The sequence below is a fragment of the Nerophis lumbriciformis genome, linkage group LG32 (assembly GCF_033978685.3).
Source record: "Nerophis lumbriciformis linkage group LG32, RoL_Nlum_v2.1, whole genome shotgun sequence".
Taxonomy (NCBI): Eukaryota; Metazoa; Chordata; class Actinopteri; order Syngnathiformes; family Syngnathidae; genus Nerophis; species Nerophis lumbriciformis.
The window spans coordinates 13,404,067-13,422,218 of NC_084579.2; the positions used below are offsets into that span (position 1 = coordinate 13,404,067).

General features: G+C 40.9%; 1 protein-coding gene across 1 annotated transcript; it reads right to left on the reverse strand.

Moving 5' to 3' along the window:
• Nucleotides 1-548: 548 nt before the first annotated feature.
• Nucleotides 549-17,955, reverse strand: wbp1 (WW domain binding protein 1). Its single transcript, XM_061927259.1, has 4 exons — nt 17,688-17,955; nt 16,609-16,711; nt 16,372-16,539; nt 549-6,993 (listed from the first exon to the last, which is right to left on the reverse strand). Exons 1-4 carry the CDS (start codon nt 17,748-17,750, stop codon nt 6,470-6,472), a joined length of 858 nt encoding a protein of 285 aa, XP_061783243.1. The 5' UTR covers nt 17,751-17,955; the 3' UTR covers nt 549-6,469.
• Between the last annotated feature and the right edge of the window lie 197 nt (nt 17,956-18,152).

Below are 18,152 nucleotides of genomic sequence, written 5' to 3' on the forward strand. Positions count from 1 at the left end.
ACTCACCCCAGTGGGACGTCGATATGAATGACTATGAGAAACCTTGGAGAGGACCGCATATGTGGGTAACCCCCACCCTCTAGGGGAATATATATATATATGCTGTCCTTTTCACAAATAATGCCCATTGAATATCCCAAATGTGATCCATTTCAACGCACTGATGAAAATTTGAGGTGTTTTTCCCCTCTACTTTATAATGTTTGAAAATATATTGAATGCTGCTCCACTTTTGCAGTACACTACGCAAACTCGCTGTTTGTGGCTTCAGGTGCGCTCGTTTTTAGGTAAAACTGTTGCCACACAGACCACCTTCTTGTTTTTGTAAATGACTGCTTTGTGATAACCACTTCCTTGCCAGAATAGTTTCTTTGTATCCCTCGTTTATTACTCCTTTTTCCCCTTACCATGTGCCTCATGTATCCATCCAGTGGCTCAATTTTCATATTCTATTTAATAAAAGTTGAAATATTGCTCATTAAAAGACCAAATATGTCCTAACATCCCACTCTTAAAGAGCACACATTGTTAAAAGTACTACAAGGGTATATTAGTTGAGTGCCAAGGTTTTATTTTATTAAAAAAAATAAAATACAAATGACCCAAACATTACACAGCAGACGTATTAAACCCAAAAAGAGCAATATTATCTATCAGTCAGTGCTTTTTTCCCCCACTTTAGTCATTTAGGCGTACATGGACTAATTAGAAAAACAACACAATCTTGGGTTATTTGGAAACATTAAAAAAATCCAACCCACTGTATCTCCCCTTTTGAGACAAAATGATACAGTGACGGTTGTATGAAAGGCAGCCATTAATATTCAGTCTGTGAAAATGTACACATAAATGCAACCAAAATGGATGGAACTGTGATAAAACGCACACAAGGATGAATCTATCCATGAGTATAATATACTTATTTCTTAATAAAATGTGTTAAGTGGTTGAAAAGGCAGACAAGATGTTACTTGGGGGGGTGACGTGTATATACAAACAAAAATGGCTTTGTTTCAGCTTCGAGCCCCTCTGTGTACATACATTGTTGCTGAGCATTACATGTTTATTAACAAACAGACCACACAGAGATTACAGTACAGTACTGAGAGTCATATTGCTAGTACTGGTGCCCACATGACAAAGTAGGGGCGGGCGGGGTCGGTTCGCAGCATAGAACAGTACTTTTAGTTTTTTTGCATAGCCTGGTTGAGTAAAGTACAATACGCTATAGATGCAAAACTACCATTCACACACAAGGATGGAACTAATGCTTTGGCTTGATGGGTTAGTCAATTCTGCAAACAAAAAAGGCAAGCCTGTTAAAACAAACATACACCGTCATATACAATCAGCTTATGTACAATACAAGAAAACACCTTAAAGAAAGCGGGTTAAAGCGGTATGGACGATCATGACTGATATAGCCCTTAAGTCTCAGTAACCATGAAAGCCATGGAAGGCCATTAGGACACTACGGGGCCTCCTGCTTTAAGTCAAGCACACTCATTCTTTTAGAGTTTCCCACTTTTCCCTCAAAGGAGTATTAGTGCCACACCAAAAAGAAAATAAAGTTGCAGTTTTACACAAAAAAATACTGCAATCTAACGGAATTGTGTAAAAAATTGTAATCATTCAAGATTCAATGTTACTGGGAAATGTGTATGTAATCTTAAGTAGATGTGTCATTTTGCAAGGACAAAATGCCATGATAAAACGGTAATCGCAGAAGTTTAAGGAGGAAAAAAAGCTAATTTTACCAGAAAAGGAATTTTATGGTAATAAAGTCGGAGTTTAACAAAAAAAATTAATTACAAGCATGAACATGGACACATTAAGAGAAGTGCCCTTAGGACAGTGGTTCTTAACCTGGGTTCGGCGGAGGTCAAGACACACCCGACTCATCGTGTAAATAAAAACTTCTCCCTATCGGCGTAATATGGATACCCCCCAAACAATATTCCCTCTAATTTTCAGGTGTGTAATTTGTATTGAGTTCATGTACTGTGTTGGTTTTGTTCTTTGAACAAGGTGATGTTCATGCACGGTTCATTTTGTGCACCACTAAAAAACATAACTTTTTAAACATTTTTATTTTTCACTAAAGGGTTCGGTGAATGCGCATATGAAACTGGTGGGGTTCGGTACCTCCAACAAGGTTAAGAACCACTGCCTTAGGAGCTTGTCCTAAAAAAAAAAAGTATTATTATTTTTTTACTCGTAACACAATTTTTTGGTCGTAAACTTACGATTTATTTGTTGTCACAAAAATACGACTTAATTCTTAAAACATGATTAAGAAAAATCATTTTTGCAACATCTTTATTCGACTTTTTCTGAAAAAACATGTTTTCATAACATTACGACTTTTTTCTACAAAATACTACTTTATTCCTACTACTACTTTTTTTTCACCTGCTAAATATTTTTTGTCGCATTACTTTTTTTTCTTAAAACATCACTATTTAGGAACATTGCAAATGTTATTCCTCAAATAATTCAATAATACGCTTTCTCATTTTCTTTTCAGTGTGGCAATGCTACTTGAAATAATCTCTTCTTGATAGTTCATTTATGTGACAGGAAGGATCGCATGCACTAGAATTTTCAAAATGTACGAGCATGCTTCAAAAGTGAATGTATTTAAATCCTCACTATACATAGGAGGTGATGAATTGCTGACTACTGCTAAAGCTCCAAGGACCGGCCCAAGCCATTTGTAACTATAGCGACTCCTAATAAGGCAGAAACACACAGACTTGTTTTTCATCACTTAAGACATCTGTAGAGATGCAACAAGGCATAGGTTTGTTCTTGTTGTTCAGCATGTCTTCTTTTTATTTGGGTGTGTCTACTGTATGTGGTCATGCTCACAGAGTGTCACGGCTCTATTCAAAAGGTCACAGTTGCGTTAGTATAAACCCACAAGCCCCTTTGCACGTCTTTGATCAGGCTCTCTGTGTCATCTTCCAACATTGAAACTAAACTGTATGTACTGTTTGCATATTATTATCCACTCAAAACCAAACAACTGCCGCCAGTGAAGGTCTCAGTTTCCCTTTTATGGGTTACTGAACCTTCAAGCGTCCACAAGCAGAACCCGGCATTAAACCTTGTTAGGTGGCCAGCGGCCTTGTCAGGATTGTGTTAATCACCGCTGAAAATAAACCCACAGCTCATTTGAATAGCCAAATTAAAAATAGCCGACTTGTGGAAATGTAAGCATTTACTGAACACTCGGCTAAATTTAAAAATTGCATCAGAGACCATGGTGGGATTAAAAAAAAAAAAGCAATGGACTGTAATTAGTAGGAAATAAGACATTTTGGTTTATGTGAAAGTTTGTGTTTTCATTTCAAGCTTTAGTGTCTTTGGCTGGATTTACACTACATCAGCAGTGTCTCTTTTTCCACCAAATTGAAGGATATATATTGTATGTGATCAATGTACAAACCCTGTTTCCATATGAGTTGGGAAATTGTATTAGATGTAAATATAAACGGAATACAATGATTTGCAAATAATTTTCAACCCATATTTAGTTGAATATGCTACAAAGACAACATATTTGATGTTCAAACTGATAAACATTTTTTTGTGTGCAAATAATCATTAACTTTAGAATTTGATGCCAGCAACACTTGACAAAGAAGTTGGGAAAGGTGGCAATAAATACTGATAAAGTTGAGGAATGCTCATCAAACACTTATTTGGAACATCCCACAGGCAAATTGGGAACCGGTGGGTGCCATGATTGGGTATAAAAGTAGATTCCATGAAATGCTCAGTCACTCACAAACAAGGATGGGGCGAGGGTCACCACTTTGTCAACAAATGCGTGAGCAAATTGTTGAACAGTTTAAGAAAAACCTTTCTCAACCAGCTATTGCAAGGAATTTAGGGATTTCACCATCTACGGTCTGTAATATCATCAAAGGGTTCAGAGAATCTGGAGAAATCACTGCACGTAAGCAGCTAAGCCCGCAACCTTCGATCCCTCAGGCTGTACTGCATCAACAAGCGACATCAGTGTGTAAAGGATATCACTACATAGGCTCAGGAACACTTCAGAAACCCACTGTCAGTAACTACAGTTGGTCGCTACATCTGTAAGTGCAAGTTAAAACTCTCCTACGCGAGGCGAAAACCGTTTATCAACAACACCCAGAAACGCTGTCGGCTTCGCTGGACCTGAGCTCATCTAAGATGGACTGTTACAAAGTGGAAAAGTGTTCTGTGGTCTGACGAGTCCACATTTCAAATTGTTTTTGGAAACTGTGGACGTTGTGTCCTCCGGACCAAAGAGAAATAGAACCATCCGGATTGTTATAGGTGCAAAGTGTAAAAGCCAGCTTGTGTGATGGTATGGGGGTGTATTAGTGCCCAAGACATGGGTAACTTACACATCTGTGAAGGCACCATTAATGCTGAAAGGTACATACAGGTTTTGGAGCAACATATGTTGCCATCCAAGCAACGTTACCATGGACGCCCCTGCTTATTTCAGCAAGACAATGCCAAGCCACGTGTTACATCAACATGGCTTCATAGTAAAAGAGTGCGCGTACTAGACTGGCCTGCCTGTAGTCTAGACCTGTCTCTCATTGAAAATGTGTGGTGCATTATGAAGCCTAAAATACCACAAAGGAGACCCCCCGACTGCTGAACAACTTAAGCTGTACATCAAGCAAGAATGGGAAAGAATTCCACCTGAGATGCTTAAAAAATGTGTCTCCTCAGTTCCCAAACGTTTACTGAGTGTTTTTAAAAGGAAAGGCCATGTAACACAGTGGTGAACATGCCCTTTCCCAACTACTTTGGCACGTGTTGCAGTCATAAAATTCTAAGTTAATTATTTGCAAAAAAAAAAAATGTTCATGAGTTTGAACATCAAATATGTTGTCTTTATAGTGCATTCAACTGAATATGGGTTGAAAAGGATTTGCAAATCATTGTATTCCGTTTGTATTTACATCTAACACAATTTCCCAACTCATATGGAAACAGGGTTTGTATGCTGAGCTGTTCTGTTGTAGGTGACAAAGCAAATTAGTGTAATATTATTAATAATTTTATTTTATAAGTATAGAAAGAACTAGCTACAGTCCGAAAATGGTTCACAAGACTACATGCTCCAAGTGACACAATACCAAGTTTTTTTTTTACTTCCAAGTGACACAATGTGGGCATGGCAGTGTTTGGAAATATGACCAAATGTACCGGTAGTCGGATCAGTGTGACTTTTAGCATACAAAGGACTAAATTGCAACTGCGCATTTAAAACTGCAGTGTAAATCCAGCCTTAGGTTTTTAGTGCTGTTGTGTTTTAACTGGAATGCGTTGCTTCAGGTTTTGCAGGAAAATTAGCCCATTTTTAAAGATAATATGATGCTTTAATCCCTTTACGTTCTTGGGAAATTGCTCATCTTGCACAATAGCAAGACGAATCTGGTAACAATCTTGTTTTATGTTTTTTTTCCCCCCTCTGTATGTGACAACACCCACTCGAGACACGCAATGCTGTGAAAAGCACGGCAATAATGACAACAATAGATTCTGCATCTGCAGACATTTGCTTCAAACTGCCCCTTTCTGCACTGGTGCTGGTGGAAAATACCTTGCAAGTCCTTCCCAGTGCCAAGAGCTCAGGCTACAGACGCTTGTAGTCTGAAGCAGAACATCGCACAACCAGCTAAGGACAATTTGAACACAGAATTGTGTAGCCGTTGTTATGGAAACTTGTCAAACGCTAATCATGCAAACTATGTTAATAGTCCGTGCCTTTACTTTCTCACATCTGCTCACTAGCAACCCCGTTGTTACACAATACGAGGACTTCTTTTAGAAAAACATACAAAATCAACATCCTTCATGGCTGCCACATTGCCAAGCCTTGTCGTGATCACATGAAACCTGACCTGTGGGAACCGTAGAGACATCAATATGAAAAAAACGTGTCTACGCCACACGTTAAAATAATAAAATCACACGCCTGAAGCTTGTTGCTGTGGCGACCGTATAGCCGTGCCCTACATTTGGTTCTGTTTAGTTACGGGGGTTTTCTTTATGACCCAAGTCGAGTAGGGACAGAATGGAAATGTTGACCCTGCTGGTGTCCTGATGATGATGATAAGGAACATTCCACCGGACGGTTTTGTGTCAAGACGGGTGGGTGGGCGGAAATGATTTCAGAAACAAAAACAAGATGGCGGTGCTTAGCGTCCTCGTCTTCTTCATTAAGAGCTGCTAAAACGAAACGGAGAGCGAAGCCAACAAACAAACATCCTGACATTGTGTTATTCATCTCGCGTGAGGATTTGTGATCGGCGTCGTCCAAGCGTCGTGTCCGTGTTGTTAGCTCGCAGAATAAAACACAGACGTTCCCCCGTGGTGACGATGGCGACCGCTATGTTGTATCGCCGCGTGGGAAGAAGAAGTGTCGCACCGGGCTGGCTGGTCGGCGTCACGGGGATCACACCAGGCTGTCCGCCGTGCTGGTGGTGGCTGGGCCGTCGGACATGTCGGAGGCCTTTTGTCTGAAAGGCTGCTGCTGGTGCTGGGAGCAGCACTCGCCGCCGCTCACCCTGCACATGCGCTGCTCCTCCTCGTTCTCCTCCTCCAGCCCCGAGCCTTCGTCCACGTCCACCCGGCAAACGCACACCTCTATCCCTGAGTCGCCGGTCACGTGCCGGCGCCGGGTGACAAGCTCATCTTCCTCCTCCTCCTCCTCCTCTTCCTTGAGCGACGCATCCGCCGCGTTCTCCTGAGGCAAAAACGGCACTGACGCGGCTTCCTGGTTTGAGCATAAGGCATCGGCGGCTGACCCGGGCTGCTCATCTTGCGAGGGTTGTGGCGCCGCGGCGAGTTCTGGCTGGCTTGCTTGAGGAGGGGGATCTGGAGCAGCTTCAGGCGGGTTTTCAGAGTAAGGTGGCGGCGGCGTCGGAGGGTGACCCACCACCTCCTCATAGTCTGGAAGCTTGCAATCGTTCCAGAATCCTGCAAGTCAGCACACCAGCTTTTAGGTTTTCCTGTCCCAGTCACATAGTCTTACTGATTTTAGGTCAGAAAATTCCGGTTCTGGGGCCGTATTTATCAAGCGTCTTAGAGTGCCATTTTACACTTAAGTCCTGAGAATTTGCAAAATGTAGTCCTACTCTCTTAACTTTCTTAAGTCTAAGAATCACTTCTACTCTCCACGATATTTAAGAGACCTTCAGAGGTGTCCTAAGTGGTTAGGACAGGGGTCGGCAACCTTTACCAGTCAAAGAGCCATTTTGACCAGTTTCACAAATAATAGAAGACAATGGGAGCCGCAAATTTTTTTAGAAATTTTAAATGAAATAACACTGCATAAAGATTTGTTTTTTTTTGCTTTGTGCTATGTATAACCAGGGGTCTCAGACATGCTGCCCACAACTTTATGTGGAATTTGAAAGCGGGTGCGGCACGCGGGTTTTAAATGAATGGCGCTTGCCAGCGTCATGCGTGCCGAGATGGTACAGCACATTGCACCCACTACAGCCAGCGTGCCTGAACAGCCACACATTGTATGGGGCTCCCGCTTGCTCACTTTAGTGACAGCAAGGCATACTTGTTCAACAACCACACAGGTCACACTGACGGTGGCGGTATAAAAAGAACAAACTTTAACACTCTTACTAATAATGCGCCACACTATGAACCCACACCAAACAAGAATGACAAACAAATTTCGGGAGAACATCTGCACCGTAACACAACAGGACAAATACCCAGAATCCCATGCAGCCCTAACTCTTCCGGGATACATTATACACCCCCCGCTACCAAACCCTGCCCACCTCAACCGACGCACAGAGAGGGGGTTGGGGGGGGCGGGGTTTGGTGATAGCAGGGGTGTATAATGTAGCCCGGAAGAGTCAGGGCTGCATGGGATTCTGGGTGTTTGTTCTGTTGTGTTTATGTTGTGTTAAGGTGCAGATGTTCTCCCGAAATGTGTTTGTCATTCTTGTTTGGTTTTGGTTCAAAGTGTGGCGCATTATTAGTAAGAGTGTTAAAGTTGTTTTATATGACCACCGTCAGTGTAACCTGTGTGGCTGTTGACCAAGTATGCCTTGCTGTCACGTACGTGTGCATGCAGAAGACGTATATTGTATAACAAATGTTGGGCTGGCACACTGTTAATACAAGTTGTAGAGGGCGACAAATGTTGTACCATCATGGCACGCCCTTATTATAGCCGTAAGGGTGAAAATCGGTGAATATTGATCCCGGGAGTTTTCTGCGAGAGGCACTGTAATCCGGAAGTCTCACAGGAAAATTGGGGGGTTCAGCAAGTAAGCTGCTGAGCCGCATCAGAGTGATCAAAGAGCCGCATGCGGCTCCGGAGCCGCGGGTTGCCGACCCCTGGGTTAGGAGTTGACAGCGGGGGATGGCACTAAGGCGAGAGAGACGTGCGTGAACGTTCAGGGAGCGGAAGGATGTCCTGGCTTTGTTTGATGGCGAGCAGCTGATCAAACGGTATCGTTTAGACAGAGCGGGTATTATTTTTGTCACAGATTTAATAATAAGGGGCGTCATCTCATCAGCAACATCACGCAGCAGAGCTTTCACAGCAGAACTAAAGGTCATCACAATGCTTCGATATCTCGCCACTGAGAAAATGAATTGGAAAGAAAAGGAAACATTTATTTTTGATTCATTGCCAATATTGTTTTGTACTATTTTGTAGTTTATTGTCAAAATATACACTCCCATTGTCCACTTAAATATTTCTAAGATATTTATTTATTCTTAGACAAGGGATTCCCTTCCGTGATTGGTCATTTCTATGGACACAGAAATTACGTCACCTAAAATTCCGTTTACAGCACATAGTAATGTCGTAATTCAGCTCTGAGTGTGACACTTAAGATTCAGTCCTACACTTCGCTGAAAGTGTGAGTAAGACGCTTGATAACTAACTTTTAAGTGCAGCTTTCAGCGAAGAATTTCTTTACTCATAAGTCAACTCTTAGCAGACTTCTTAGGAGTAATTCTAAGACGCTTGATAAATACGGCCCCTGGTCTCCCCAATTTGATCTTGAATTTGAAGTTCTGTGCTTTCATGGCGTCATGAAGGAACACCGTCCTTTGTATTGACGTAACGCTTCTGACCCCGCCCCTAGCCAGATGTATACCCCAAAATTTCCAGAGGACAGATTTATGGGGAACAAAACAGGCTTTGCCACACATCTTAAAAGGAAGCTCTGACAACATGACAGCTGTAATTGGATCATTTTGTTTTCCATCGGCGACTAGGCCAATGTTGCTGTTAAAATGTGATTGTAGCTCACATGGCTATGCAAGTGTTGCTAATATTTGCTGTTCTGTCAGGGATATTCAAATAAATTGTTTTGGGGGCCACATTTACAGAAAGCTAAGTAAGGACTGGGAGGTCCGACTTCTCCCTTAAATATTAGTCTTATTCAGTGTATTCCTGGGAACCAGTGTCCTCTGCTGTAAACATTAGATTTTGGTCTATTTATGTTGTCAGAGTTACAGGACTGCTATGCTGTTCTTAAGAACCTTCTGCAAAAAAGCTAGTCAAAGATCACCTCTATGACAGCATTGTAGTTTATGAAAATCTGCAGTTGTTTTAACTGAACTCACAGGCCACCAGTTGAATAGCCAAAATGATTTTTTTTTCAAAAAAAGGACCTAAAATGTATCTTTGAGTACCTAAACTAGTATAACTTAAGTTAAACAAATGACTACTGACAACATTTTATACATACAGTGCAAGTCTATATGTTTAACCTTGTTTATGGAAGGAAACAAGCTTATTTCAGATGCAGTTACATAAATCACATTACGAAAAACATGTGTAACGGCCAAAAAGGAGTGGATTTAAAGGGGTGCCTTGGGGAACGTCTCAGTTATTTAAAGTGGAACTGCATATTTTTTTTTTTTGGAATGTTGCCTATCGTACAGAATCTTAATGAGAGACACAAACGCATGTTTTTTTTTTACAATTTTAAAGATGATAAAAACACACTTGAAAGATGCAGGTAATGGGAATGACCGTTGTAGCCTTCAAAACCCTCCAGCTGTCATAATCTGTTGCCCGGGTCATGTTGTGTTTAGTTTGGTAAATCCCTACTTGTTGTCTATTTCTGTTTCAGCACCTTTTGTTAGTTTACTTAGTTGCCATGGGTGCGGATTTTCTTCACCTTCCTCTATTAGTGGTCGGGACGCTCACCTGCTACCGGTCACTAATCAGAGAGCTATTTATTCCTGCCTCACGCCACACTCTTGTCGAGCGGTTTCTCTTGCTTCATGCGAGAGTTTGCATTTGGTTACTCCTTCTTGTAAGTTTATGTTTGCGAACTACTCGTTATTAGCCTCTTGCTTGTTCATATGTTGAGCTTTGCCGCAGTTTCCCGTGTCATCTCTGACTTGTTTTGTATTTTTGCCCTCGCTTATTGTGAATAAATAAGCATCTTACCTGTACACTGCTTTTAGCACCTTGAGGACAACCATGCGACCAGAACGTAAAACCAACAACGTTTTATATATACAGTGCAAGTCTATATATAATGTAGTGACAGACACATTCATAACAATATGTAACATATTTACCATATTTTGATCATTTTAATCAGATTTTTTCAGCGCATTGATTTCTTTTTCCATAGCAGCGCACGTCCGACTTCTGGCAACATGTGTGTTCCTACTTCCGGAAACAAACACAAGTGTTTTCTAATCGTGGCAGACTTGGTAACAGACAACGAAAACTACTATTTTTGGACACGTTACAACCTTATACTTTTGAAGTTGAATATACTTCTGCTTATAGAAGCGAGCACGCAGGAATAGCGAGACGTTTGAGCAGACGGAAGCCGGGAGAGGTGAGGTGAAAGCAATTTTGACGCCATAAATATGGAACTTGGAGCCAAGCTTTTTCGACATAAATGGAGTGCTTACCCAATATCAACAGGAAACGTCCCCGGACAGCTGGACCAGACGAACAACTGTCCCATCGAGTGAGTCACTTTATCATGATACACGCAGCACGCCATGTGTGTTACTACAATTAGGGTACATGCACTGTCTGGCTAGCTCAGTTGTGTACAAACAAAAGAGGATATTTGGGCCAATATTTTACAGATACTGTAATATGATTGTTAATCAACGTTCCCTCTAAGGTGCGCGCCTGCGCAATTGCGCACTGCTCACGCGTCCTCTGCGCACAGCAAATCAAAAATCTCATCTGAACTTTAAACAAAATAAACACATTACAATTTATTCTGTATGATTTTGCAATGCAACTCAATGAGAGACAAGTGACAACAAGAGTGGCCCCAATGAATAAAACAATCTTTGTCAACACAGTTCAATTATCGTCTGTCGAGACACTTTACGGACAGGAATTCCATCAATCACTTTATTGGGCAAAACTGTTTGTAACCACACCAAAAACATGAGTAAAAAAAACTTTTATCTATAAAAACTGGTAATTTTCTGCCATGCAAACCCGGCTTAAACCAACTTTGTCATCCGTCGTTTCAACAGAAGCCGCTTGCTCTGTCTCACCTGCACCAACACACGCACTCATGGCATTTAGCCAGTGTTGCGTTTATTGCCACACAAAAAGTCGGACAACCCCAACGCCACACAATGTGTAAATGCCAGGTTGTAACACTCTTGACTCCTCAATCAGATGTGTGCTTATTTTACTGCCATTTATTAAGAATGTTAATCTACGGATATTATTCATGAAATATTGTCACTAGATTTCATAAATGCTAATAAAAAGATGCATTTTACAGACAGAAAGTTACAGGAACTAAATGTAATCTCTGAAAGGGGTAACATTTCTTTTAAAGGCAGGACCCGCAGCCAGACATACAATACTAGCACATAGGTCATGAAAAACATGTTTTTTTGTTATTGTCATTGGAAGAGGGGAAAATCACTTATATCAGAAAATGATTTTAATAAAACATTTAAATTGTTATTTAGTCAGGTTTGGGACAGGTGTGACGCTGGTGTGGCCACAGTGTGCACGTCTGATGTTGCTCACATGTGCTCCACTGAATGCTCAGGGAGTTTGTGTGTTTGCTCACAAACATTAAAAATTAGAGAAAACACTGTTGTTAATGTTTTTCAGTCAGTACAAATTGGTGTAGTATCGCAGTGTTGTGCATTACAAACCCAAACGTGTTTTGTGTTGTTGTAGAAGCCAGCTTATCTCTTGGCATAGTTAGCTTTTACGGCTGATACCGAAGCACGCCGATGTGTTGCTACGATAAAAATAATGTTGATACATTACGCTATTAAAGTTAAAGTTAAAGTACCAATGATTGTCACACACACACTAGGTGTGGTGAAATTTGTCCTCTGCATTTGACCCATCCCCTTGTTCACCCCCTGGGAGGTGAGGGGAGCAGTGGGCAGCAGCGGTGCCGCGCCCGGGAATCATTTTTGGTGATTTAACCCCCAATTTTAACCCTTGATGCTGAGTGCCAAGCAGGGAGGTAATGGGTCCCATTTTTATAGTCTTTGGTATGACTCGGCCGGGGTTTGAACTCACAACCTACCGATCTCAGGGCGGACACTCTAACCACTAGGCCACTGAGTAGGTCTATTATATGGGTTACGAAGCGTAATGAAGTATTGTTGGCGGTTTTTGAATGCATTTTAAAACTGATTTAGAGGTAGAGGTGAGGTATAGGCTGCATTGCTAGCCACCTCGATAGAGCGAGCCGATTTTCATGTTAGAAAGCAAAAAAAAAAAAAAAACGTTTGTCTTTTTGTCTCTCATGATTGTGAACGATAGGCAAAATTCCAAAAAAAAAGTGCAGTTACCCCTTAAGTTACAAGTTTGGACTGAAGTATTCTGTTTGCGAGCAAGGTTAAAATGTAGAGATGTCCGATAATATCGGCCTGCCGATAATGCGTTAAAATGTAATATCGGAAATGATCGGTATCGTTTTTTTTAGTATCAGTATTGTTTTTTTTATTTTTATTAAATCAACATAAAAAAAACAAGATACACTTACAATTAGTGCACCAACCCAAAAAACCTCCTTCCCCCATTTACACTCATTCACACAAAAGGGTTGTTTCTTTCTGTTATTAATATTCTGGTTCCTACATTATATATCAATATACATCAATACAGTCTGCAAGGGATACAGTCCGTAAGCACACATGATTGTGCGTGCTGCTGGTCCACTAATAGTACTAACCTTTAACAGTTAATTTTACTCATTTTCATTAATTACTAGTTTCTATGTAACTGTTTTTATATTGTTTTACTTTCTTTTTTATTCAAGAAAATGTTTATTCATCTTATTTTATTAATTTTTTTAAAAAGTACCTTATCTTCACCATACCTGGTTGTCCAAATTAGGCATAATAATGTGTTAATTCCACGACTGCATGTATCGGTTGATATCGGTATCGGTAATTAAAGAGTTGGACAATATCGGATATCGGCAAAAAGCCAGTATCGGACATCCCTATTAAAATGTCAATGCAAGGTTCTGCCAATGTGTTAATAGTACCTCTATACAACAGGAACACTAGTGTTTTTAGGAATTTGCTGCAAAAATGTTTTGTCTCCCAATTTTTTAACTCAATTTGGTGGCCTGTATGGTGTCATTCCCAAGCCAGATTTGGCCCCCGGGCTGCCAGTTGAATAATCCTGTTCAATGTGTACAAACAAGAGGAAATTTGGGCCAATATTTTACAGATACTGTAATATGATTGTTAATGTTTTTCAGCCAGTACAAAATTGTGCATCACAAACCTAAACGTGTTTTGTGTTGTTGTAGAAGCCAGCTTATCTCTTGGCATGGTTAGCTTTTATGGCTTATACCGAAGCACGCCGATGTGTTACTACGATAGAAAAAAATAGTTTCTCAGTGTTCGCTCTTACAATAATGTTGATACATTTCGCTATTATACGGGTTACGAAGCGTAAATGAAGTATTGTCGGCGGTTTTTGAATGCATTTTAAAAGTGATTTAGAGGTAGAGACATACTTGCCAACCTTGAGACCTCCGATTTCGGGAGGTGGGGGGCGTGGTCGGGACGGGGGCGTGTTTGAGGGGGGGGCGTGGTTAAGAGGGGAGGAGTATATTGACAGCTAGAATTCACCAAGTCAAGTATTTCATACATATATATATACATACCGTATTTTCCGCACTATTAGCCGCACCTAAAAACCACAAATTTACTCAAAAGCTGACAGTGCGCCTTTTAACCCGGTGCGCTTTATATATGGATAAATATTAAGATTCATTTTCATAAAGTTTAGGTCTCGCAACTTCGGTAAACAGCCGCCATCTTTTTTCCCGGTAGAACAGGAAGCGCTTCTTCTTCTACGCAAGCAACCGCCAAGGTAAGCACCCGCCCCCATAGAACAGGAAGCGCTTCTTCTTCTACTGTAAGCAACCACCCGCCCGCGTAGAAGAAGAAAAAGCGCGCGGATATCACCGTACGTTTCATTTCCTTTCTGTGTTTACATCTGTAAAGACCACAAAATGGCTCCTACAAAGCGACAAGGATCCGGTTCATGAAAAGACGCAATCTCTCCATCCGCACACGGATTACTATTTCACAGCAACTGATATTCCTGTGAACCGCACTGTGGAACGGGAGCACGTACGGTGAATATTCGCACCACAGGGAATGAGAAGTCATCCTTCACTGTGGTTCTAGCTTGCCATGCTAATGAAACTTCCACCCATGGTGATATTCAAAAGGAAGACCTTGCCAAAAGAGTCCTTTCCAGCCGGCGTCATCATAAAAGCTAACTCGAAGGGATGGATGAAGAAAAGATGAGCGAGTGGTTAAGGTAAGTTTAAGTTTACGCGAAGAGGCCGGGTGGCTTTTTTCACACAGCTCTGTCCATGTTGATATACGTATGTTTGTGATTGCACATTTGCGTACATTTTGGGAGTGAACAGAGTTGTTAGAACGCTGGTTTTTAATATATTATTAAAGTTTGACTGACCTATCTGACTGTTTTTTTGACATTCCTTTAGCGCAGTTAGATGCGGCTTACAACACCGGGCGGCTTATAGATGGACAAAGTTTTGAAATATGCCGTTCATTGAAGGCGCGGCTTTTAACCCAGGGCGCCTTATGGTGCGGAAAATACGGTACATACATATACATATATATATATATATATATATATATACACATCCTGAAAGTATGCAAACAAAACTGTGTTTAGATAATTGATACTTCAAACTTGCATAAATAAATCTTAAGGAATATAACATAACTTGGCTTCTGAGAGCTTCAAAATGTAATGAATAAAATGCTAAAGTTGTTGATAAACAAGCAATTATTTTAATAATTAAATACGGTCATCTTAAATGAATTATTATGATAATTTAAAATTAATTATTTCAAATATGTTTATTTTTATGTATAATTCTATGGCTGGATGTAATGAGTCAGAAAAAATACAAATAAAAATACAATTAATTTTAATGTTTTTAGCAAAATATAGTAAAAATGTATTTTTTATTTTTTTTAAATTAATAAATATATTTATTTTTAGGTAAGATAAACATAATAATACAATGTATCTCTAGTCTGGATGATTTAGTTCTTGTCACCCTGTTGTCATAAAGAAAAGGCTGTCCTCACTCAGGTCCGCATGGAGCTGGAGGGGGCGTGGCCTCCAGCTACGGCTGAAAATCGGGAGATTTTCGGGAGAATATTTGTCCCGGGAGGTTTTCGGGAGAGGCGCTGAATTTCGTGAGTCTCCCGGAAAATTCGGGAGGGTTGGCAAGTATGGGTAGAGGTGATTGCCCCCATTAGCTGCATTGATAGCCACCTCGATAGAACGAGCCGATTTTCATATTAGAAAGCAAAAAAAAACAACTTTTGTCTTTTTGTCTCTCATGATTGTGAACGATAGGCAAAATTACAAAAAAAAAAGTGCAGTTCCCCATTAAATCACAAGTCTGGACTGCAGTATTCTGTTTGCGAGCAAGGTTAAAATGTCAATGCAAGGTTCTGCCAATGTGTTTATAGTACGGTACCTCTATACAACAGGAACACTAGTGTTTTTAGGAATTTGCTGCAAAAATATTTGTCTCCCAATGTTTTAACTCAATTTGGTGGCCTGTATGGTGTCATTCCCAGGCCAGATTTGGCCCCCGGGCCGCCAGTTGAATAATCCTGTTCAATGTGATTAATGGCTTCTAATACGTTGTACAAATGCAATTACAGTGTTTCTGTAAAAAGTGCACATTTGCGCATTTTGGCGCCAGAATGTCTGAGACAGGTATGGACAAGAACACAGTGGATTAGCATTAAAGCTCGAGTCAGACACACAAAATGCGTGTGTTCCCAAGTAAGGCTCGCTAAAAGCACACGGCTACTCACTTAGGTTGAGGGGTGGAGGGGAAAAGAAGGAGCTGGAGGCCCCCTGGTAGGCCATGAGACTGATTTCACGTTGCCGTTGCTCCTGCTGCAGCCGCATTTTAACTCTACGGTGTCGATAGGCGCAGCAGCAGCTCAGCATGATGATCAGGGTCCAAACTAGCCAAAACACTAAAGGAGACAGTACTCAGTGAAATCCTATGGCCATTATTAGCCTATAATAATTAATCAGTAACTTACACCACAGCTCATAGTAGTGAGTGCAGCATTCCGTCTCACCGCAGCAGTATCCCATCTCGCATTGGTATTGCTCATTGTTCACCCCAAAACAATACTCCTTGCCCTTTAATTAGAAACAAAAAGGGAAGACTTTGCAGTAAAAATGCAGATATTTTTTGTGTTAATCACATTTTTTTTACGAAAGACATATTGCAGACAGCTCATTATTATGCTTTTTTGGATGACTTCAAGACAACATCTTACTACTTTTTTGGTCAGTAGCTGCACATTTATGTAATGGCTTCAAGGCACAAAAAGAAACACACATAGTTTTGTTTTTTAATTGAGTTGGAATCCATCTTTAATGTATAATACACACACAGTTTGAACTAGGATGTCATTACATTATTAAATGTTGCACTTTTATTTTTGCATGTCCACAGGGACATGTTTACATTGAGATTTTAAAATGGCGAAAGAGGGCAGTTATAAGTTGTAGAGTTCAAAGAAAAAAGGAGCTTAAACAAAAAAATACAGCCTGATTTTAAATTTAAAAAAATACGTTCAATTGATTTGTAGGTTAATTACTACGTTGACTTAATTTGCGTCAGTATTCCCTTAAGTTATATACATACGATTCCATCATCTGCAAATGATACAAAACATAGTCATTGAAGTAATAAATGGTTTAAACATAACTGACATGCGTGTTTTTGAAGATAAAATGTGTGCCTTTCAACTGGCTAGCGAGCTAGCTCCTCGGCCTGGCTAGCATGCTACTATAAAAACCTTCAATAAACACGTCAACTCGCCGGCTGCCAGCTAGCAAGAGCTAATCTTGACCTAGTACAAAATTTAAAAAAAAGAGACGTTAAAACGCGCACACGGTGGTGTTTATGCGTTTCCTCAAATGCCATAGCGGAAAAACTATCGAAAATCATTTCGAAAACTTTGAATAACTGACGTCAGAAGACGAGCGGAGTCAAGTTTCCTTTGTGGGGCAAACAAAAAGGACCGAGGTTGAGGCCTTGGCCAAGCCCATGAGCCTCGGCCTCTCCTGAGAGCCTGGGCCGACCTCGTGAGCGCTCGCGTCGGCTTACCTGCACCAGATATAACCCGGCACACAGGAGCCCTACAATGGATCCCAGCGCTTTCTGCGGCATCTTCCCGGGTTGCGAGCCGTCAACGCGACGGGAAGCATAAAAGCAAAAGTGGGTCAAAATGGAACGACGACGTGTCGAGGTCACTTCAGGTGGCCTAAGAGTGTCGCTCGTTAACGGTTCTTCCAGTCGCCTTCAGACATGTTTATGTTGTTTCTCTGGCTCGGATCAAGCGCTGGGAGTAATATGAGAAACTACAGGGGGCTCGATCAGCTGCAGGGGGCGCTGTTTAACCTTGTTTACGGTAGTTCAAGGCGGTACTACACTCCAAAACAACATGCAATTTAGGTTATAAAAGTGTATTTTTAGGGACCACAATGTCCCTTTGGGACAGAAGACCCTATTGTAATTGTAAGGTTTTATTATTATTATTCTGCCGCCTCTTTGAGCTGTAATTTGACCCCC

Coding starts and splice junctions, on each gene's coding strand:
- wbp1 (XM_061927259.1), bottom strand. CDS start 17,750: ATGCCGCAGAAAGCGCTGGGATCCATTGTAGGGCTCCTGTGTGCCGGG. Junction 16,712..17,687: donor CCGGGTTATATCTGGTGCAG/GTAAGCCGACGC, acceptor TTCTAATTAAAG/GGCAAGGAGTATTGTTTTGG. Junction 6,994..16,371: donor CCCTCCACCCCTCAACCTAA/GTGAGTAGCCGT, acceptor GCTGACTTGCAG/GATTCTGGAACGATTGCAAG.